Below are 19,623 nucleotides of genomic sequence, written 5' to 3'. Positions count from 1 at the left end.
CGTGCCTGCAGGGGGCGCCGGGCGCGGGGCTGGGCCCGCCTCGGCGCCTGCGGGTTTTCCCGCAGCACGGCCTGGCTGTGGGGCAGCGCTGTTGATCCTGAGGCCTGTCGTGCTGGGGGGTCTGTGGGGCCATGGCTGGTGCCTGCCATGGGGCTGGGCCCCTGCCCCAAGTGGCACCCTGAATGGCACCCCAAGTGGGACCCCGAACAGCACCCCGAACGGCTGAGAGCCGCGGCTGCCTCCTCGCAGTATGGTAGGTGGCAGCGAGAGCAGGCAGCTGGTGCTGGCGCCAAGTGCCCCCTCAAGGGTGGGGAGGAAACAAAATGGCTCCTTTCACCTCTGGCACTCAAGGAGATTTGGGGTGGGGGAGAAGGACCCAAAAGGAGGACCCGGGAGCACCCCTGGCTATGAAGGAGATTTGGGGTGGGGAGAAGGACCCGGGAGCACCCCTGGCCATCAAGCAGATGTGGAAGGGGAGAGGGTCCAGGTGCTGTGGCTGTGGGTTGCAATGCTGGAGCTTCCAGCGTGGCACTGGGCTCAGTAGTGGTGTGGGCAGTATGGTGCAGGCATGCTTGTGGTAGCTCCTTGGGACATTGGGGGAGTCCACCACCGTTTATTACTGCTTCCTTCGCTGATGAAAGTGGTTTTGTGGTTTCTAGAAACACGCTCCTGTCTGTTTCCATGATAGAAAGGCTCACCTAATAATTTTTTTCTGGGCCATTGTACATTCTACCCATAATTCAGATAACTTGCAGTCTCAGTGTTTTCACCAGGATTAGTTTAGATTAGAAAGTATTATATACATTGGTGTTACTTCTAGTATGCTTGTTTCAGTCAGATTTCCTCAGGTATCGGTAGCAGTCTGGATTCAATTAGCAGATACACAGGCAGGAGAAAAGTGAAGTTTAAATGCAAAGTGGGGACCTGTAAATAACATTCCACTGTTTAAACTTCGCAAAGATTGACTTCAAAATATGCCTGACCTCATCAACTACTTTGATCAATCATGTTGCCTCTGATGTTCCCCCAGCCCCTTTTATTGGTGGCAGCTGACTTTGTAGCCCACCTAAGCCCCCACATTAACAAGAATTATTTTCTACTTTGTGACTGTTTGATTTCTTAACTGTGCTTTAGAAGATGATAGGGTGTGCAGAAGACAAGTCGCAGTATTTCTTAATAATCTGAACACAGGAGTTAGTAATCAGGACGCAGATGGACAGAGGAGGGCACTCTGATCCTTAAAATACAAAAAAGCCCTCGACCAACATTAAACACACCACTTGAGGCAAAGATTCCTTCTCGAGATTTTGATTTTTTTTTTAAAGTTCTTGTCATTACCTAAGCACTATTAAAAGGACAGAAGAATATATCTCAGCACGGGTTGTGGGGGTGTGAGGAATGGAGCATATAGGGGTAATTCTAATAACTTAATGCTGATTGAAGCAATCCCAAAACAGCTATAAGGAGATGTGTGGGTTACACCTTGGAAAAATGCAGACTTGTGGCTTATGACTGTCTTTAAAGGAGAGAATTGGATGCTTCAGTGTAAAGGAGATATTTCTAACTCCTTCGTTGACCACTGTTGATTGCAGCCTAACAAGACCATCTTGACAGGCTAGAACTGCATTGAGGTCAGGGCTTCCCAAGTTACTGTAAGTGGACCTCACTTCACTTGAGGTGCCCTACAAGGCCCAGCACCCCTGCACCTTGTGTCTAGCTCCTGTGTGGCTTGTTGAGGCATCCCAGCATCAAGGCACTGTTGATTTGCTTGGCTAAGCTGGCCAGGTATGCCCCAGCCATCCATTTTTATAGAGCACAAGTACAGGAGGTTATCAAGGTTGACTTGTAGACAGCTGTTTCCTTAGGTTCATCAGTTGTACTGTGTGAGCTTCTTACTCATGGTTGACCCCCTGTTCTTGGGACCCCATGTTCTCTTTTTAGGGACAGCTTTCTTGAGTTTGAAATACAAGGCACTTGGTCTTGAGTGCTGGCATGATCAGCAGCAGAGCGCTCCAGCATGGTGAACAGGGGGGGTTCTCAGACCAGAGGAACCTCATGGGAGCTGAGAGCTGTACCAGCAACACCCAGCTCATGCCTCTCGGCACCTGAGGAGAGCTAGGCAGGGCTAGGAGCAATGTAGCCAAGTGCCCTGCCCCCCTCCCCCATAAAGGAAGCCCTTAAAGAGGGCAAGCAGCCAGGAGGACTGCCATTAGGGCAGCCAGACAGGGCCTGGTGCTGCAGTTTGTACAGAAGGGTGTGCTGGAAGGGTGCTGAGGCCCTGCTAGCCTGACCAGGGAGCAACGGTATCCACTAGACAGAAAACTATGACTTCTTTAAGCTCTGCATCCGTGTCAGCTGCAGCTGCCCAGACAGAGCTCCAGTGGGAGCACATAGCCACGCAGGTGCCAGGCTGCGGAGTATCTGAATCTTCCAGGCTTTTGTGCAAAACCATGTCAGCATGGGCACAGCCTGGGTTCCTCCATGCCCTCTTCATCCCTGGTATTAAACCAGCTGTATAAGTTTCTCTGGAAAAGTTTGAGTGTAGTGGATTGGATTGAAATATTTAAAGAACATGATGGCAGCTCTAGTCTTTCTGGAAGCTTCCCTTTAATGAGACATGGGTTGTTGGTTAGCTTCAGGCGTGTTGACCTTGCTGAAACTTAATAATTGGAGACATCCCAGAAGGTTGCTTAAAATAACCTAAGGTGGCAGCCCCTTCTGGCCTGCACAGCTGTTTGTTAAGGTGGCCATCAGGCATCCACAATTACATGTTTTACCTTACTGTAGAACAAGCAAAGAGGAGCGGGAGAACTGTTCTTCAGACACAGCGTCCTAACCCTGAGCATGGAGAAGCGATGGGCTGGAAAATCTTCAGCTCTTTCTGTCAAAACAGCCCCAGGCCTGGGTTGTTTTGGAGCATACATCCTGTGGGAGCCACGCGCGGCTAACCCTGCCAGACCAACCCCATGTTCTCCCCTCTGCGTGCGCTTGCTGGAGCAGTGATCGCATCTGCTGCCCTGAGCCCAAGGCTCCTGGAAGGCCTCTGGCAATGGGCATGGCTTCCATGGCGCATCACCAGCGTGCTCATGCGTGTCTATTTTCTCCCGTTTCCTTTTCCCTTTGTTACATTCCAGCCCTGAAGGATCAATTGGTATTGTTTAACCTTTATGGGAGAAGAAAAGAAGCAGGTGCCAACAATTTCTGTCAGGGTGCAGGTGATGCATGAAATATGAACTGGTCTGTTGGCAGCTTTGCCAGTGGATACTGGCCCTATGTTCAGAGTCAGAAGTGTCTTTAATTTCCTCTTGGGCTCTGTGGTGTGTTCAGATCATTGAGAATTTAAGATGTGATGGGCTTTGCACGATTCTCTTGGGGTTTTGGTCTTGTTTGTGTCCCCACTCCATATTGAGTTTCCTATGGGATGCCTGAGGGACAGCAACACTGGCTTATCTCAGCATTCACAAAACACTAATTTTTCCTAATTTTCTGACTCTGTAACACATTTTTAAGAGGAATTGAATCTAATGTGGAACCGAATGTTGAAAATAATCTAATATGGACTCCAACAGTATGTTGAGAAGACAGGTATAGCGTTGCCTCAGAGGTTATATGAGTGAGATATGAGTTGGGAGGGGTATGAAAAATGTGTGACAAGGCACGATAAGTTCAGTAATTGGTGCCAGAGGCTCTTCCCTTAAGCAGTAAATACTTGGGTCCTCTTGAGTCCTGTATGGGTCCAGATGCCAAGGGGTGTCTGTGTCCCTAAGTTTCTGTAAGTGATGGAGGGTGAGTCTCTGGAGCCATCTTACTGAAAGCCATATAGAAACATCATGAAACAAACAACTCATTATCCAATCTAGGCAGCTCCTTCAGTACTTGTGTCAAACTGAAAGACAACTCTTGGATTGGGAGCATCTACCTCATTCCAGAAATCAGAGGTACTGTCCTTTAGAAACAGTCTGGAACATCTTGAAAACTTACAGAAAGCACTGAGTTGAATGTCTGTATCCTCTTCCCTGAGATGTGTTTTTTTTAAAAAAAAAATAAATCAAAATGGATTATGAACGAAATCCCATTCACCTTGAAAGGCAAGTGTAACCTAAAGACTGATGAGTGAACTCCCAGGTACCTTTACATTTCATAGAGTCAATATTTGTTCTTTCTCCATTTGTAACCCCATTACTCTCTCTAGGTGGGCAGGAGATTTCAAAGGGGGACCATTTCTTTTTCTTGATTAATGCATTAATGCTAGTGGTTTGTCATAGTAAATTATACCTACTATCACAACCTGCTCATGCAGGAGAAAAAAGAAGACAAAAATTTATGACCAAATTGCTCAGAGTCACAGTTTCTTACTATTTTAAACAAAGCAAGCCAACTTCTGCTCTTCATTACTGTGTGAACAGTGACAAAACTGAGGAGAAAATGTGATCCAATATCCTTTGTTTTGCAAAACCCCTTTAGAAATCATAACATTAATTTTCACTACACTGGTTCAACTGCGTGCCTTATTATTGCATGAAGATAGGTGGGAGACAGAAAGTACTGCTTCATTTTATGTCTCACTTAGCTTCCCCTGGCTTCACAGCAGGGCTTTCACCTGAGAACCAGCCTTCACAAGCTTTGCGTCTCTGCCACCTCCTCCACAGAAGCAGCAGCCACTATGGACACTTGCTTCCTAAACCAGCTGAAGAAGCCCTCATGTCTCCTAGGTATTCATAATATTATTTGTGGCAATCTTCTTTTGGTGAAAACCAAACTGCCTCAAATCAGCACTTAGGACTGGGACTCTTTTTAATGAACACAGCTGCTTTTCCTTTAATGTCAGAAGATAGTTTTTGCAGAGGGAGGACTATATGGAAGCTAGTTGGTGTGGTGTGTTGCAGTAGATTCAGTGAGCTGAAAATAAACTATTTTACCTGTCACTGCAAAAAAGGAGAAGGTGATTTGGCTAGTTATGTATGCCCAAGATGGCATTGGCAAGTGAAGCAAGAAATTTTCAGCAATGTAGTAATAAATATGAAAGATACTCCATGGGCAACAGCATCTCAGGTTGGGAATGACTAGGGAAGGGCTGTGCATGAAATAGCAGCCAGGGGATTACTGCAGAACAAGGTAGAGAACAAGCACCAGAGTGACAGGCAGGGGAAGACTGGGAGGGTGATGCTGGCTTGTCAATCTATCGCAAAGTACTGATCCAGCAAAAATCCAAAAGGGCTTGAAAGCTGAGTGGGCTGTAGTCCCTTTTTACCTCAGCTGAGGTGTTTCTGAGGCAAGTTACTTTTGTATAGAAATGCCACCTTTTATACGAGGCTGATGCAGATTCCCATTGCTTGCAACCCCTAAGCTAATGATTAGCATACACACACAGCTCTGCACCTAACACTGCTTTCAGTTCAGACAGTGCCTAGCTTGGTGAACGAAGACATTTGCAAATCTCTTGTAAGCTACTGTATAGTCTCCTTCCTTCCTCTGCTTTCTTTGTATATGGCCCAGTAAGTAACGTCACTGCATTAGGTATTAGCGATGTGTCTTTGAGCCAGGTGCCCAGAGACAACGAATGCAGTAAAATTTCAGTATGAGCTTTCTTCAGTGGGAAGTGTCTCTTACCCTAGAAACAAGTTAACTGGAGTTCCCTGATGCTAGTATTGTGGCTACAGAGTGCAAAGGTTTGAATGGTTTGAACTTCAGTGTCTTTGGAAGTTCCTTAGGCTGTTTTAGATTGCATAATCCAGCACTGTCCGGAATGCCCAGCACACCTGGACTGTGTCACTGGGTAGTCTCTTGAGACTGTAAAACAAATAACTGACAATATTGTTGTCCTGAGTACTTAAATGCATGTGGAAGCATACAGTCACTCCTGAAATAGTCCTTTCAAACAGAAAAGAGTAAAAAAAGCAGAAGAAAATGTATTTTTAAGCACATGTGAAAGGAGAATATAAACCTGTTCTTCATGCAAATGGCAGACCTATTCCATTGTTGAATTTGCACTGAGGCCAGTGAATTTACACTTGGGATTAATTTTACCCATTCAGCAGAAAGGCATTTCCTCTGATTCCCTTTGATTTCTTACCAGTTTGTGATCTGTGAGCCAGACTTTTTTTGTGTGATTTGCTGTCTGTACAAAAATGAGGGAAATACCCTGTGCCCCTAGGCAAAGATAAGCCTGAGGAGAAAGCTGATCTGTCCGTGTTATGCTGGAGATTTGCTTGCTATATGTTCCTCACATGTTCTTCAGCTCTGCCTTCTGTTAGACCTGTCCTTTAATATAGAGAACATGAGCAAGTATTAAGCTTCAGTGAAATTGGTTTTCTGTAATTTAGAATTGTTCAAATCCATCCATGATCAGAGACATGAGGATGGGAGGGACTTAGAGAGATGTGTTGTTGGTTCACTGTCACAGGAGAAGATAGTCCTGGCCCTGAACCTGGGGAGCCAATAAGATTTTTTTCATTGACTTCACCAGTTCAAACTTGAGCGCAGTTTATACTGGATGCCCCTGTAGGAACAGTCTATCCTGCTAACCGCTGTAAATCGATGGGAGCATGGCGGGTAGCAGCCTGGGCTGTAGCTGTGCTGGAGTCTGGAGGTAGGACTGCAGGAGGCACTGTCATTCCTGGGCAGCTCCAATCAGGCATGCCTAGGTAGCAAGATGGAGAAGATGCTGTAACACTGGCAGACAGTACCAGTCTGCCCTGTGGGTCCAAGGTTATTTATTTGGTTCTTAGCCCATGCCACTGTGTCTTCGCCATGACTATTAAGAACTTCTGAAACGCTGGTGGGTCTTTTAGCACACACCATCTGGCCATGTTCCGGCTATGAAGCTCCAAAGCAGGATTCCTTCCTACCTGTTGGGAGTGGCCCAAGTCCCTGCCAACTCCCAAGCCATGCTCAGGAATTGTCTGGATGCCAGGTGGCCTATGTCAAAAGTGTGCCAAGGACTAGTCCAACAGGTAGCTGTAACCAGATGGGTTGCAGTGCCTGTGTCCACACCCTTGCTTGGTTCCGCTTATTACTATAGACATGGATGTTATGCAGAGGCTTCATGGCTATACTTGAAAATGTAGTTTTTGGGAAGGAAGGTCTTTGGCAATGAAAATGGCTTTCCCAACCTAAGTGTCTAATGTGAGTTATAACAGTAGTTGCTATAAGGATGGGGTGTGATTGTGTGTAGAGGATGTGTGTCCATGAGGGACAGGAGGATCTGGGGGAATGCTGAAGGTCTCTTTTGTTGTTCTTCACGCTACTGCGCTTGCATGCCCTCAAGGTGGAGTCCGCAGTACTAGTGAGGATTGGGATAGGTGCCGGTAGTATCATTTTAAGGTTGAATATTGAGATTATTCCTGGTTTGTATCAAATTGCATCATGGCATGTTTCTTCCACAGGACAAGCAGAGAACTTCCAGATGAGTAAATCAGAGCAAGAGTTCTGGTTCCTGTGGAAATGAACAACAATGTAAGTTATCTGTGAGGGTTGGTAGTATAACTGGAAACAAAAGGGACACAGTGGAGATCAAGATTAAAAGGAGTCTGTAGCCTGAAGTGACTCTCTCACCTACACAGCAGCAGGATAGAGACAATTCTCCCTTGGTTACCATAGGTGAGATAATAGAAAAAACATACCCCTGATCACATTGAACCATCTGGGATGTCTCTGGTCTTCAAAGCAAAGACCATCTAGGTCAGAGGTAGATATCTGCAGGTGTAAAATTCATCCTCTTATCTAAGAAGCACTCTTAGAGAGCTACAGAGTATACTAAAGGAAAGATAGCAGTCGCAAAAGAAAGCCAGTACGTACTGTCATCCAATTGATGGAGAAATCTTCCCAGGAAAACTGTTAGGAGAGGACTAATGAGTCAGGTCAAGTGGGAAAAGCATTTCATCTTACAGATAAAAGACAGTGCATGTCCTGAAGGTCTTGGTGAACTTCAGGGTCTCAGCTGGGTGCTGTATGCCCACATAGCAAAAAATCTCAGGGAACAACATCCAAACAGGCAGGACAGATGAAACACAGGGAAAAGGAAGGATCCAATTCACAGCTGAGGAACTTTGAACCTTGAAATTCTTGTCTCTTGAAATCCTTATGGGACTCACAGGGGAGTACAAAGATGAAGATGATTCCATATCCCTGGAGTTCTAGTACAGTGATTAATCCAAGAACATCCTGTACACAAGGCGCCAACTAAATCCAGTCAGATATCCCCAGATAAAGCACCAGACTGTACAGTATCCTCTTACATAGAACATGGCATCACTATACTGAGGAGAATGCTAGCTGAGAGAGGTTTCAACATCAATTACTTGGTGCAGACACAAGGAGAAAGTTTTCTGCTTTGTTGCAGGTCACTTTGTAGTCTCTAGATATTTTATTTTTGATATTTTATTTTTGACATTTTTGCACATTGGAGGATTTTGCATTACTCTGTACATTTCCCAATGTTTTAGTGGGGTAAGTGCATCAGTTAGGTCCTTTGCTCTACACATAATTATGTTAAAGCAACACTCCCACTCCAAACCTGTCCCAGTATGGAGCAAAGTCCCCCAGGTTTGTATTTGTTTTGTAAACTGGTGTGATTGATTGATGCAAAATGTGAAAACTTCAAAGGCTTATCAGTTTGAATATTCTGCACAGCTGTTGTTTAACATTGAATATGAACGCAGGGGAAGATTTTACTTGTGAGATACTTGGTGTTGTATTGCAAAACTACATTATGTGAAGTCCTGTGCCTTCAAATTGATGAAAGCAAACAGCACTTACTTCCATGAGTAACCCCATCTGTTTCTGTAAGACACTCTAAGGGGAAAGATTAGGGGAAAAAAAAGAAGAACAAAGAGCTGTACTATGCTGGGAAGCTTTGCTATTTTATATTTGAAGCTCTGTCCACACAGTTTAGATATATTTCTGTAGGTAAAAATGCACAGATACTTTGTCACAGAATCACAGAGTCACAGAATGGTTGGGGTTGGAAGGGACCTCTGGAGATCATCTAGTCCAACCCCCTGCTAAAGCAGGTTCACTGAGAGCTGGTTGCACAGAGTTGCATCCAGGCAGGTTTTGAACATCTCCAGAGAAGGAGACTCCACAGCCTCTCTGGGCAACCTGTTCCAGAGCTCTGTCACCCTCAGAGGAAAGAAGTTCTTCCTCATATTCAGGTAGAACTGCCTGTGCTTCAGTCTGTGCCCGTTGCCCCTTGTCCTGTTGCTGAGCACCTGGATTCATTCTAGGTATTTGGTGATCTCGATTCGTTCTAGGGCTGATTTTTGGTAATGCTTTCCTGTTTTTCACTAACCCTGCACCACTGCCCTCTACCTTGCTGACTAAACCATCAACAGCTTGAAGAAGGGCTGCTCAGTAGAAAAGCCAGACCAGGATTAGCTTTCAGCTAGAGAACCGTATGTAGGGTTGAAGCCATGTTTGTTTATACAGTCACAAGCAGTTTTTTTTTGTACAAATGTGCTAGGACTAGTCTTGCTTTGTGAACCCTAAAGAGCCTGGCCCTGTCCTCTCGACACTTGCCCTTAAGATACTGGTAGACATTGAGAAGGTCCCCTCTCAGTCTTCTTTTCTCCAGGCTAAACAGCCCCAGGTCTCTCAGCCTTTCCTCATCAGGGAGATGCTCCAGTCCGCACATCATCTTTGTAGCCTTCCGCTGGCCCCTCTCCAATAGTTCCCTGTCTCTCTTGTTATTATTTTATATTCATTTACAAGGAGGCAATGTGGCCAAGCGGAAAGAGCCCTAACCAGACCTAAAGACTGAAAGTGTTTACGTTTTCCTATATATGACAGTTTCCCCTGGCTGACCTTGAAAAAGTAGTAACCTCAAACATATGACTGTACTTCACCCATGTGTGAAATGGCAGAATGCAACAGTGGTCTTTTGGGGAGTGCTTTGAGACCTTATGGAAAAAACAGGAAGAAGTAATATTACTAGGGTTCAGAAAGCAAGGCTAGTCCTAGCACATTTGTACAAATAAACCTGCTTGTGACTGTATAAACAAACATGGCTTCAACCCTACATACGGTTCTCTAGCTGAAAGCTAATCCTGGTCTGGCTTTTCTACTGAGCAGCCCTTCTTCAAGCTGTTGATGGTTTAGTCAGCAAGGTAGAGGGCAGTGGTGCAGGGTTAGTGAAAAACAGGAAAGCATTACCAAAAATCAGCCCTAGAATGAATCGAGATCAGCAAATACACATGAAACTGGGAATCAATCTGAGTCCATTCCTGATTACCATTTATAAACTGGGTGATGTTGGGGTGACAAAACTGGATGACAAATTGCTTCACTTATCAGTGCCTCAGTTTCCCCAGTTACAGTTGCACTTAACTGCTTTTAAAGAACTCTGGGAATTTGCATGCATGTTTCAGACATTATGGGTTTATGTATAGCAGAAGGATAGGCTCTGCAAGAGACAGGAGTATGGGAGGAGAAAGAACAGCGCACTTAAGTATCATAGTCAAAAAGGACAACTGAGGTACAGTTCTCAAGCATCCTGCACTAAAGCCAGGTTGGGATTCAAGTGCCTAACTTATGGTTTAGCTGTGACTGGAGGAGTACCCCAGGAGGTGGGACTGGTTTGTGTGTCTTGGTGCTGAGTGGCTACAGCACTGGTTTCTGCAGGGGAAGCTGAGGGGTGCTGACCTCAGGCCTAGGCTCTGTGTATGTAACCAGGTGCTATGGACTTCTTCACTTCTTAAGCTGGACATATAGACCCCATGTGCTTTTTGCCATGAGCAGGAAAGGATTAAAGTCCAGCTCAGACACAAGGCTCTGTGTCTTCCAGAAGGACAAAGCGTTTTTAAGTACACCCAAATGATGTATCTAAATAAAAAAAGTAGTCATTCTCCATAGTTGCTCTGTGAGAGAAATAAACCAAATAATCATTCCTCCAAGCTAAGATGTATTGCTGAACTGCCTCAGTACTGGCCTATTCCTGCTTCTGGGTGGCTTTGGGGACAAGTATCATCATCTGCATTATTACCTGTCCCCAGGAGACATATTTAAAGGCATGGCTGGATTTCAAGGGCTGTTACTCCGAAAAACAAAAGGCCATATTGGTGTCCTCTTGATTCATGTTTACCCCATGAGACTGCCCATGGAGAGAGGCCATCCTTTGTCTGTGCTGCAGTTGGGACAGGTGGCCTCTTTCCGTTTGAAACACACAGCTGATGTTCCCACATGCCCTAAGGAATAAGGGCATTATGGAGATGGGCTTTAACTGAATTGTCTGTTTCCCAAAGACGGATCTATCTATCTATCTATATCCCTTTGTATATATATTTTATTTTTTCCTCATCAAGAGCTGCTTTCCTTTTGGAAGGCATCTTTACAAACTTGCTTAAATATAAAACCCTCACATTACACTGATGTAAACTTCTTCCCCTCTTCTTTGACTTTATTAGCAATGACCTAAAGGGCTGCTCAAGCACACTTCCCATGTTTAGCCTTAAACTCTTTGTCACCAGATTTTTTTCCTTCCTCATATACTGAGTCAGCCAAACCTGATTACCCTTTAATCAGTAAAATCAACACCTGCTAACAGGGTGGGCTCTTTTCAGCAAATAGTGCTTCCCTTTTCCAGAGCACTGATAAATTTCCAGGGACCCTATTGTTTCTTTGTCCTGCTGATAAGGATCTTTGATTGCTAATCTGGTAATGGGTATGGTTATCTCTTGCCTTTAAGGCGATAGTGGTGAATCTTCCCCTTGGCAAGGGTCGCAGAAATAAGTGAGACAAGATTTATATATAGATGCTAGGAGCCAAACGTCCTGATCTTTTCTCTTTAAAACTTAAGTCAAAGCTGGAAAGTATGCGTCAGAGAGGTCTGACATGTGAATTAAAGTCTCAGGTGAAATGAAGAGTAAGGCAGCCCATAGAAGCTCCTAGTCTTTGATCTTGCTTAATCAGCCATCTGCAAAAAGTAAAGGTGGCCGGATTGTCTGCAGGGAGGGACTGGGACTGGATTGTACAGAGCCTGATGGACCTCAGGGTACGTCTGTGCTGTGAGGTCTACCCAGAGCCACCACTGTCCTTGAGAGGAGACTCATCTGTACCTTCACTGTAGATCCTCAGTGCGTGAAGAGCTGTTTGTGGGAAGGAGGGGTGCTTAGATGCAATTCAGGCCAGACCAGCCTCTTGTTCACATGGTCTGGGTGAATGGGTCATGGACAGGATTTTTGCTCAGATTCCAGATTTCCCATGCTACTCTCATCCTCAACGTGGCTGGCAGGAGATTGAGCAAATGGCAGTATGGACAGAAAGCCAACAGGGCTGCGGGACTTACAGCTGTCCTTGAGGTTGGCTTCTAGCACACAGATTGTCCCAGGACAGATTTCTGGTGGAAACAATGACCGTGGTGTTCATGGCAGCACTCTTGAAAATATCTTTCACATATAACCTGACAGCCAGTCTGATTTTCATCTGAGAACAGCTGAAACATTGTTAGAAATTTCAGCATTAGAAACTCTATAAGCACTCTCAGCTCTGAAAAAAAACCTACTCCCTTTGGGCTGAAGTCTCTTATACTTGTTTTCAGTCTAAGGTGAATGTTTTTGGAAAGTTTCACTTCATTCCATGTGGATGAACAAGACAGAGGAGTAAAAGCCAGCTTTGGTTTTCCTTGGATGTTCCCACAGAGGTTATTTTTGCTGGATAGAATCTGCAGCTTTGTTCAGGAGCTGTACACATGCCTGGCTACATCTCCCCTTCCCTAGCAGCCCCACACAGAGCTGCTCCATAAGTTTGTATAGGTGTATACACAGGCTGCTAAATGGCCAGTGTTGGCTTTGCCTGTGAAAACTATCCCCCGCTTTCCCACACTGACACTCAGCCTCTGCTCTAGCCTAGATATGTTGGTTATGTCCATTATTTGTCTGCAAACCTGTGCCTGAGCTGCAGCTAACACTGATGGCTGAAGCTCAGGATCTCCTTCCTCTACCCAGGGAGAACAGGGTCTGCCACTCCAATCCACCTCTGTGTCCCAGCACTCAGCTCAGCTCTTCCAAGTTAGCATGGATGACTTGATGCTGCCAGAGTATGGATGAAGATCAGGCGGGATCAAGTACTGGATGTACTTCCAGGTGAGCTGGAACCTTCCTTTAACTCTGTAGGGTGAGTAGTGCTTGAGTAAGCAGCTAAGGCCATGCTAGTTGCAGGTTAAAGTAATTGCTATGGAAGGGACAGATCTCCTGGGTCTGAACGCCACAGGTTAGGATCTGCATGAAAATCCTCTGTTGAGTTTGATGGAGGGGAGAGGGGTCCAGTGGGATACAGGGAGCCTGGCATAGCTGGCTGCTGTCGAAAGGAAAGAGGATTTTGGATATGTGGGTTGACACCAGTCCCAGCCCTGCAGGGAGATCCAGGAGGGGTTGATTCCTGGGCCTGTGCAAAGTCTCTTCCGTTGTAGGATCACTCTCAACAGTGGACACAGCTGAAGGATTGTCCTGTCACCAGCCTGGCAGGACACCACTGCTCACAGTAATGTCAGCAGCAGCTACAAACACCCATCACTCAAAAAATCTGTGTGAATTCAGGCACTTTGTTTTGGGCTCCCTCCTTTGAAAATACTGCCCATCCTTCTGTCCGTCTGTCTGCACCAGAGAGACAAGATCCCTGGGTATCTAAATTAACAGCAACGGGGCTTCTCCAAACCAGCCCCCCGGCACACACACACACACCCCCCCGCCCGGACTCTCCCCCCTAACAGCTTGCAGTGGCACTGCTGGACAGCTGCACAGTCATTGTCTGCAGCAAATTTGGGCGAAGCGGTGGCTTTTAGGACCCTGGGACCTCCGCCAAGGCTCAGGTAGGTCTGTCTCATTCGTCAGCCTCCCTCAGCCGGGATTCATTCACTCCCGGGGATGTGTGTGTGTGTGTGTGTGCTGAGCGCTTTTCCCTTCCCGCTGCTGGCTGTGATCCCTCCAAGCAATGGGACTAACATTGTTCTCCGGGCAATGAGGAGTACTGGACTGGGACAGAAAGCACTTTCCTTTTCTCTGGAAGTAGAAAAGCTGTGAGGATACTTAAGGATGTGCTGGCCAGATGTGTCTCCCACCTCCACCTTCCTCATAGGACTCATGTGCTTGACAGCTTTCAGCAACTTTGCTAAGACTTCTGCAGACTTCTCAGGTAGGGGAGAAGCGCTGATCTCTTGTGTGCTGGACGGCTGCCTATGGATCGGAGCTCTTCTTACAGGGCTCAGAGCAGCTCGGAAAGTGGATGTGAGCAGATCTAGGGTAGTTATGTCGGGAGTAATTTTAATCTTTTAAAAATAAGCCGATTAAAAGCATCTTCTGTAAGAGGATTTTGAGTTTGTTAAAAGCCTTTCTCAATAACCCTTGGTAAAACTATTTCAGCAGAGTTCGAGTAACTTTGGGAACAAGGAAGGGAATAGTGTTAACTCATTTAAGTTTGTAGCAGGTTTTGTGCTGTTTCTCTGAGGAGTGAAAAGAGCTAGATTAGCAAACTGGGGAGGTCTAGGATATAAATTAAAGCTAACATAGCAAGACCCAATTATTTTGTAGTGGGCCAGGTTCCCCTCCTCTTAATGTACAGCTTCCGATCATTGTAAAAGCCCCAAGCTGAGATAAAGGAGATGTTACATGCACAGAATAAATTATATTCTGAGCCTATGCTTACTTAAGCCGGGAGAAGAAATTTCTCATTTCTAAATAATCTGAATGGAAAAGTATTTTGAATTGTGCATAGCCAGTAAATAGAGAACACTTTGAAGGTATGGAGTCCCATGTAAATTTTATAACTATGTACAGCTGCATCAGTCACTGTAAAATTACCTTGCTGCTTCTGTCCTTTGTGGATGTGCATGTGGATCAGAGAAAATACAGATCTCATTTTACAGTTGAGCAGGGTTGATTAGTTTGCTCAGGAATGCCTAGTGAGGGTCATTTTGCTTTTGGGGTATTGATTCTAATTTTGGGTCTTAGTGTGAAGAACTAGTCTGGCATATTCTGTAGGTGTGTGTTGCAAAACTCTTGTAGTGGATAAGAGCTGCTAATTATAGTTAAAAGTGTCATTTGCAAGAGCTGAGTCTCACTAGACTTGGGTTTCAACACACCACAACACTGCTGCTCACTCCTGGGAGTGCGTGTGTCTGCGTGCTGTGAGAGATTTGTGTTAGAAAGGAGGAGCTTGGGGGGGAGGGGGGAGAATATACACACTAGCTTGAAGTCTTAATGTAAATTGAAGGGGGCTGACTTGCTTGTGATTCAGTCTCCTTTGGAGGCAGATCAGTCCTGGGGGCTGCCATTCAAGGCAAGTCTGCCTCTGAGTGGGAAGGACTGAGGCATTTCTGTGTTTCTGGTGCGTTTTTATCACTTTCTTGGCATTGAGCTTTCTCTATGCTCCTCCTTGCAAACAAGTTAATGAAGAAGGGGGTGCACGTAGCAGGCACAACAGGAGCTAAAGCTGCAATGGGACAAGTTCTAGTCCCTCTGAAATACAAAGGTTGTCCCAGCCAGGCTAAATTGCTAAGCATTAAAATGTAGGAAAGCGTCCCAGAGCAAGTGTGGGTATACAATACAGCCAGAGCAATGGAAGCAGATTCAACAGGCTTTGGTGATGCTGGCGGGAGATGGGCCGGGGGGGGAGATGCTGTTGTTTTGAAAAATGGATAAGGTTGCTGATAACAAAATCATGTTTCCTGCAACATCCAACTGTACTGTTATACTTTGGGAGGAGTAGTTTAAAACCCTGTGTGCATGCATGGTGAGGCTGTACTCTGAAGCAGGGTCTGTAATCCCAACAGCACAATCTCCCATGAGTTTCCACAATTGTTGAAATCTTCTGCCAGATCCAAGCTATGTTTCCTGATAGCAGCTTGGCAAATGTCCCCTGTCTTGTTGGACTGACTGTACCTTGCAGCACAGGAAACATGGTTTGCCGCAGGAAAGGGTTGTACCCAGTGTGTAGCAGCTCAGATATGGTTTTGTAAGTTATGGAGCTGGGTAGCCACAAGATGAAAGGGGGTAGGAAAAGGCACAGCATTGCCCAGATCACACCTTATGTTCCCCCAATGCATTTTGCAAAGACCCCATTCCTCTCCCTCCAATGCCTGAGGGTACCATGTGTGAGTGAAGGCACAATGGCCCAGATAACTTATGGAGCACCTGGTTTGTTACTGTTACCCCTATATATGAATTGTCAGCTGGCATGAGGAATGAAAGGGACTAGCTTGTTATCATAATTTGACCGTAATATTTTCTGGCTACTTAAATTTTCTGTGCTACAGAGTGTTCTAGGTTCTTCCCAATGTGGCTGGAATTGAGCAAGTGAAAGTCTCTGGGGAAACCAAAGCTTTACCATATGACATCCCATGTAGCAGTCGTGGATCAAAAACATAAATTGTCTGCATCCCAGGGAGATGAATGGATTTGTATTGCTTATTGCTGCTGAGGAATGCAAGGCTTGCTGGGTCCTATAGAGGTTTCTGCAGGAGTTCGACTACTGCCCACATGCTGCAGGGAGATGACACAGCTCATTGCGATGTAAGGGCTTTTCCAAGTTCCAAATAGCAGTACCGTCCAGAGAGAGCAGCAGATGCTCTTTGGAGAAGAATGTTTTTTTTTTAACTCAGTCCCGTAGACCTTGTTCAGCAACAAAGCTTCACTGGCTTCTCAGCTTGGTTCGGCTCAGCACTACCAGGGAGCTGCTGCTGTTAGTGATAGGTCACAGCCTTTTCATGGTGGGCCAGAGTGCATAGATCCAGTCCTGAAAAGAAACAGCTTAGGGATGGTCAGTCGTAAGCTCTAAGTAGATCACAAAGAGCACTGATCTGACTCTCACACTGCCCCTATGCATTAGGACTGGCCAAAAGACTTACCAAGAATTGCAAACCCACCCATGTCCTACTTACTGCTCCCAATATTCTCCCACTGGCTGGGTCTTCAAGGTGTGTGTCTCTTGGCTGCAGGAAGATGTCTTTCTTACATAGGTTATGGCAAGGCACCCTGAGGGAGTGCCCAGAGGTGTGGTGAGCTGAGGCAGTCATGGGAAAGCACAGGTAGAGCTGGTGGGGATCTCTGTCATCTCTGCTCCCAGGCCTCTGAGCACATGGTCTCACACTGTGACTCCATCCCTCCTGTTTGAACAGCTCAAACACCACAATGTGAACATGATGAGTGCGTGTCCTGCTGGGGACTGGTGCAATCTGAGATGTAAGAATTAAAATTCCTTTTAAGTGAAGTATTTGAACTATGTGAAGAGTTTTGAAGTTGTCTTCTTTAATAGTTCTTTAAACATTGATGTTTGCGGGAGGGTGTTGGGGGTAGGAAGTGGGTCCTTGGGGAGAGAGTGGAGTTATCAGGCACTTTGCAGCCACTTCTTAAGAAGGCCTGGACTTTTTCTCTGTGGCTGCTTGTAGTATGGGCTCTTGATCTAATCTCATTCTGTGATCAGTTCTTGTGCTCAAGACTGTTTGAAGGCTTAGGACCTAGTGTCTTGATGTGTCGCATAGCCCTTATGTTCAAGGTGACGCTTGAAGGCTGTGATGAGGTGTGAGGTAAGAGGCTGGTCTTTTGAATCTCTGTGCTTTAACTATAAACCCTTAATCTAATCTCAGTCCTAGCAATGAACTCTCTGAAATCCCTGCTGGCTGATAAAACTTCACCTTTGTTTTAGCCCTTTTCTGTCTGTGGTGGGTGTCCAAGAGAAAGTAATATCCTTGCCCTGCGAGAGGAAGCTATGCCACAGCTCCTCTGCATAGGCTCTGGGAGGCAGTGATCCATGTGCAGTGCATAGAGCTTGCTCCTTAGGGGGACTAGGTTAATGAAAATGGGGCCAAAATTAGTCATTGGTACTAACTTAAAATGCAGGCATTGAAAGTTATCAACAACTTAGTCAACAGGTATTGCTCGTTTCCTGTGTGGTGTCTCTAGCTCCAGCCATGGGGTTCCTGTCTCTGAAGTTAGTCATGCAGACACATGTTGAATTCTACTCTGCCCACTGCCAGCCAAGGTGACCATTTAATTTCCAGCTGCATACCTGCAGGGAATTAGGCTTATGTAATTATGATGCTGTGCTCCAATTCTCCTCAATAACTTTCCCATTCATTAGCTAATTTCAAGCACATTGGGCAGAAAGGTAGTGGCATCAGATCTATGTGATTGCTGTGAGTTTCATGTTAGTGGAGATGGGTCCCTTCACTGTTGCCATAGTGCAGAAAAGGTTGTGCTGTGAACTCAACCACTTGCAGACATCAGAGAATCCCCTGTAGGGACCTAAGCCAAAACCATAGGTTTCTAGGCATGGAAATAGCTTTGATGGGAGCTCATGCCTTTTCTGACACAGAAGAACCCAGCTGCAGGACATAAAGTTGTAGGAATAACAGCCCCAGAAGTGCTACTCCCCCTGGGCCTGCTTTAATATTTATGTTCTTTGCATCATATTTGGCACAAGTTGGATGTGAGCAGCACTTTGCTTAAGGGAGCTGATCCGGCATCGAGCCAGATGAATACTGATAACTCCCATCCACACCCTACAGGTGAGCCCTGGGTAGCTTTTGGGACCTCTTCCGAGAGGCTTTTCCTGGCTTTGAAAGCACAAAGATATTTTTTGTTGTTGGTTGCTTTTTTTTCTCCTTTTCCCCAAGAATGGCAGGTTTCAACGGAAAGCTGCTTTTGCCACATCCCTGCTAATTGGCTCAGTGTGTTTGTTTGAGCTGATGAGGGCTGGAGTTGGGAGGGGAAAAGCACTTCTCCCTGATTGCATTTAATCGGTCCATAATAAAGGCAATTTGTTTGACAAGTCCATTCACCAAATTATCACCAAAATCTACATGCTAACAGCTTCTGAATGGCTAACAGCTCTGAATGGGTCGATGGTGTCAAGGGGGCTCCGGGATTTCCATGTGTTGAAAGCTGCAGGCTGTAAAAAGGGGATTTTCAAGAGAAAGGCAGATACAATTTCTCTTCCAGTGTGGTGGGGTAACTCAGTAATGAGGTTTGTGCTTTTGACCCCAGGGACAGATATGCTTTACACTTCGTTTAAAGACTGGGCCAAACCCAGGCCACCTCTATACCTTCTCTTGGTGAAGGGCTCTGAGTGATGAGGTTGGAGGGACCTCAGGCTGCTGCTTGAAGAGGTCCTTGCCCCAGGCAATGTTTTCCTACTCAGCTGGAGGTCGTACATGCCAAGCCATCAATCACAGCTGTGTGGGCTGCAGTTTGGCTTGCTGAGGGACATCTGTGCTGGGGTTGAGAAACTCTCCTTTGCAGAGGTAAGAAAACCCAAAATCTCATCAAAACCACTGTTGGCCTCTTCTGGTAATGTTGTTGTGCATTGTCTGGTAATGATGTGGCTGCATGATGAGCTGTAGGAGATGGGTCTGGGGAGCTGAGAGGGTGGCTGGGTCTGGCAGCCATGGCAGAGCGGTTCTCACAAGGTTTTGTGTCATGTCTGTCTGTCAGTGAGAAGCAGTCTAAAGACCTCAGAGAGCTGAGAGATGTTGGAGGAGGAAATCGGTGTGTGTGTGTGTCCAGTGCCAGTTCTGCTGCTATTGGGAGAGGAGGAGAAGCTGTAGCACAGAAGCTGGGACTATTTCAGTGCCTTAGTGAGTTGTTCCAGTTTTTCAGCAGGGATGCAGCTTTGTGGGCATCAATATACCACGTTAAG

At 45.9% G+C, this 19,623-nt stretch overlaps 1 protein-coding gene across 4 annotated transcripts in view; it reads left to right on the top strand.

Moving 5' to 3' along the window:
* The first annotated feature begins 51 nt into the window (after positions 1–51).
* The window catches only part of EVA1A (eva-1 homolog A, regulator of programmed cell death), a 224,174-nt gene continuing 204,602 nt past the window's right edge, over positions 52–19,623 (top strand). For 2 of the 4 annotated variants that reach the window (XM_080389249.1, XM_080389248.1), the window contains exon 1: positions 179–14,124. In XM_080389249.1, coding sequence (XP_080245375.1) covers positions 14,025–14,124 — 100 coding nt within the window. In that variant the 5' untranslated portion in view covers positions 179–14,024. Of the gene's footprint in view, positions 14,125–19,623 lie in introns of all 4 variants that reach the window. The other 2 variants (XM_080389245.1, XM_080389250.1) reach the window with 2 other exon arrangements.

Source organism: Falco punctatus (assembly GCF_963210335.1).
Source record: "Falco punctatus genome assembly, chromosome: 5".
NCBI lineage: Eukaryota > Metazoa > Chordata > Aves > Falconiformes > Falconidae > Falco > Falco punctatus.
The sequence above is the reverse complement of the archived record's forward strand: the minus strand, read 5'-3'. Positions and strand labels throughout refer to the sequence as shown.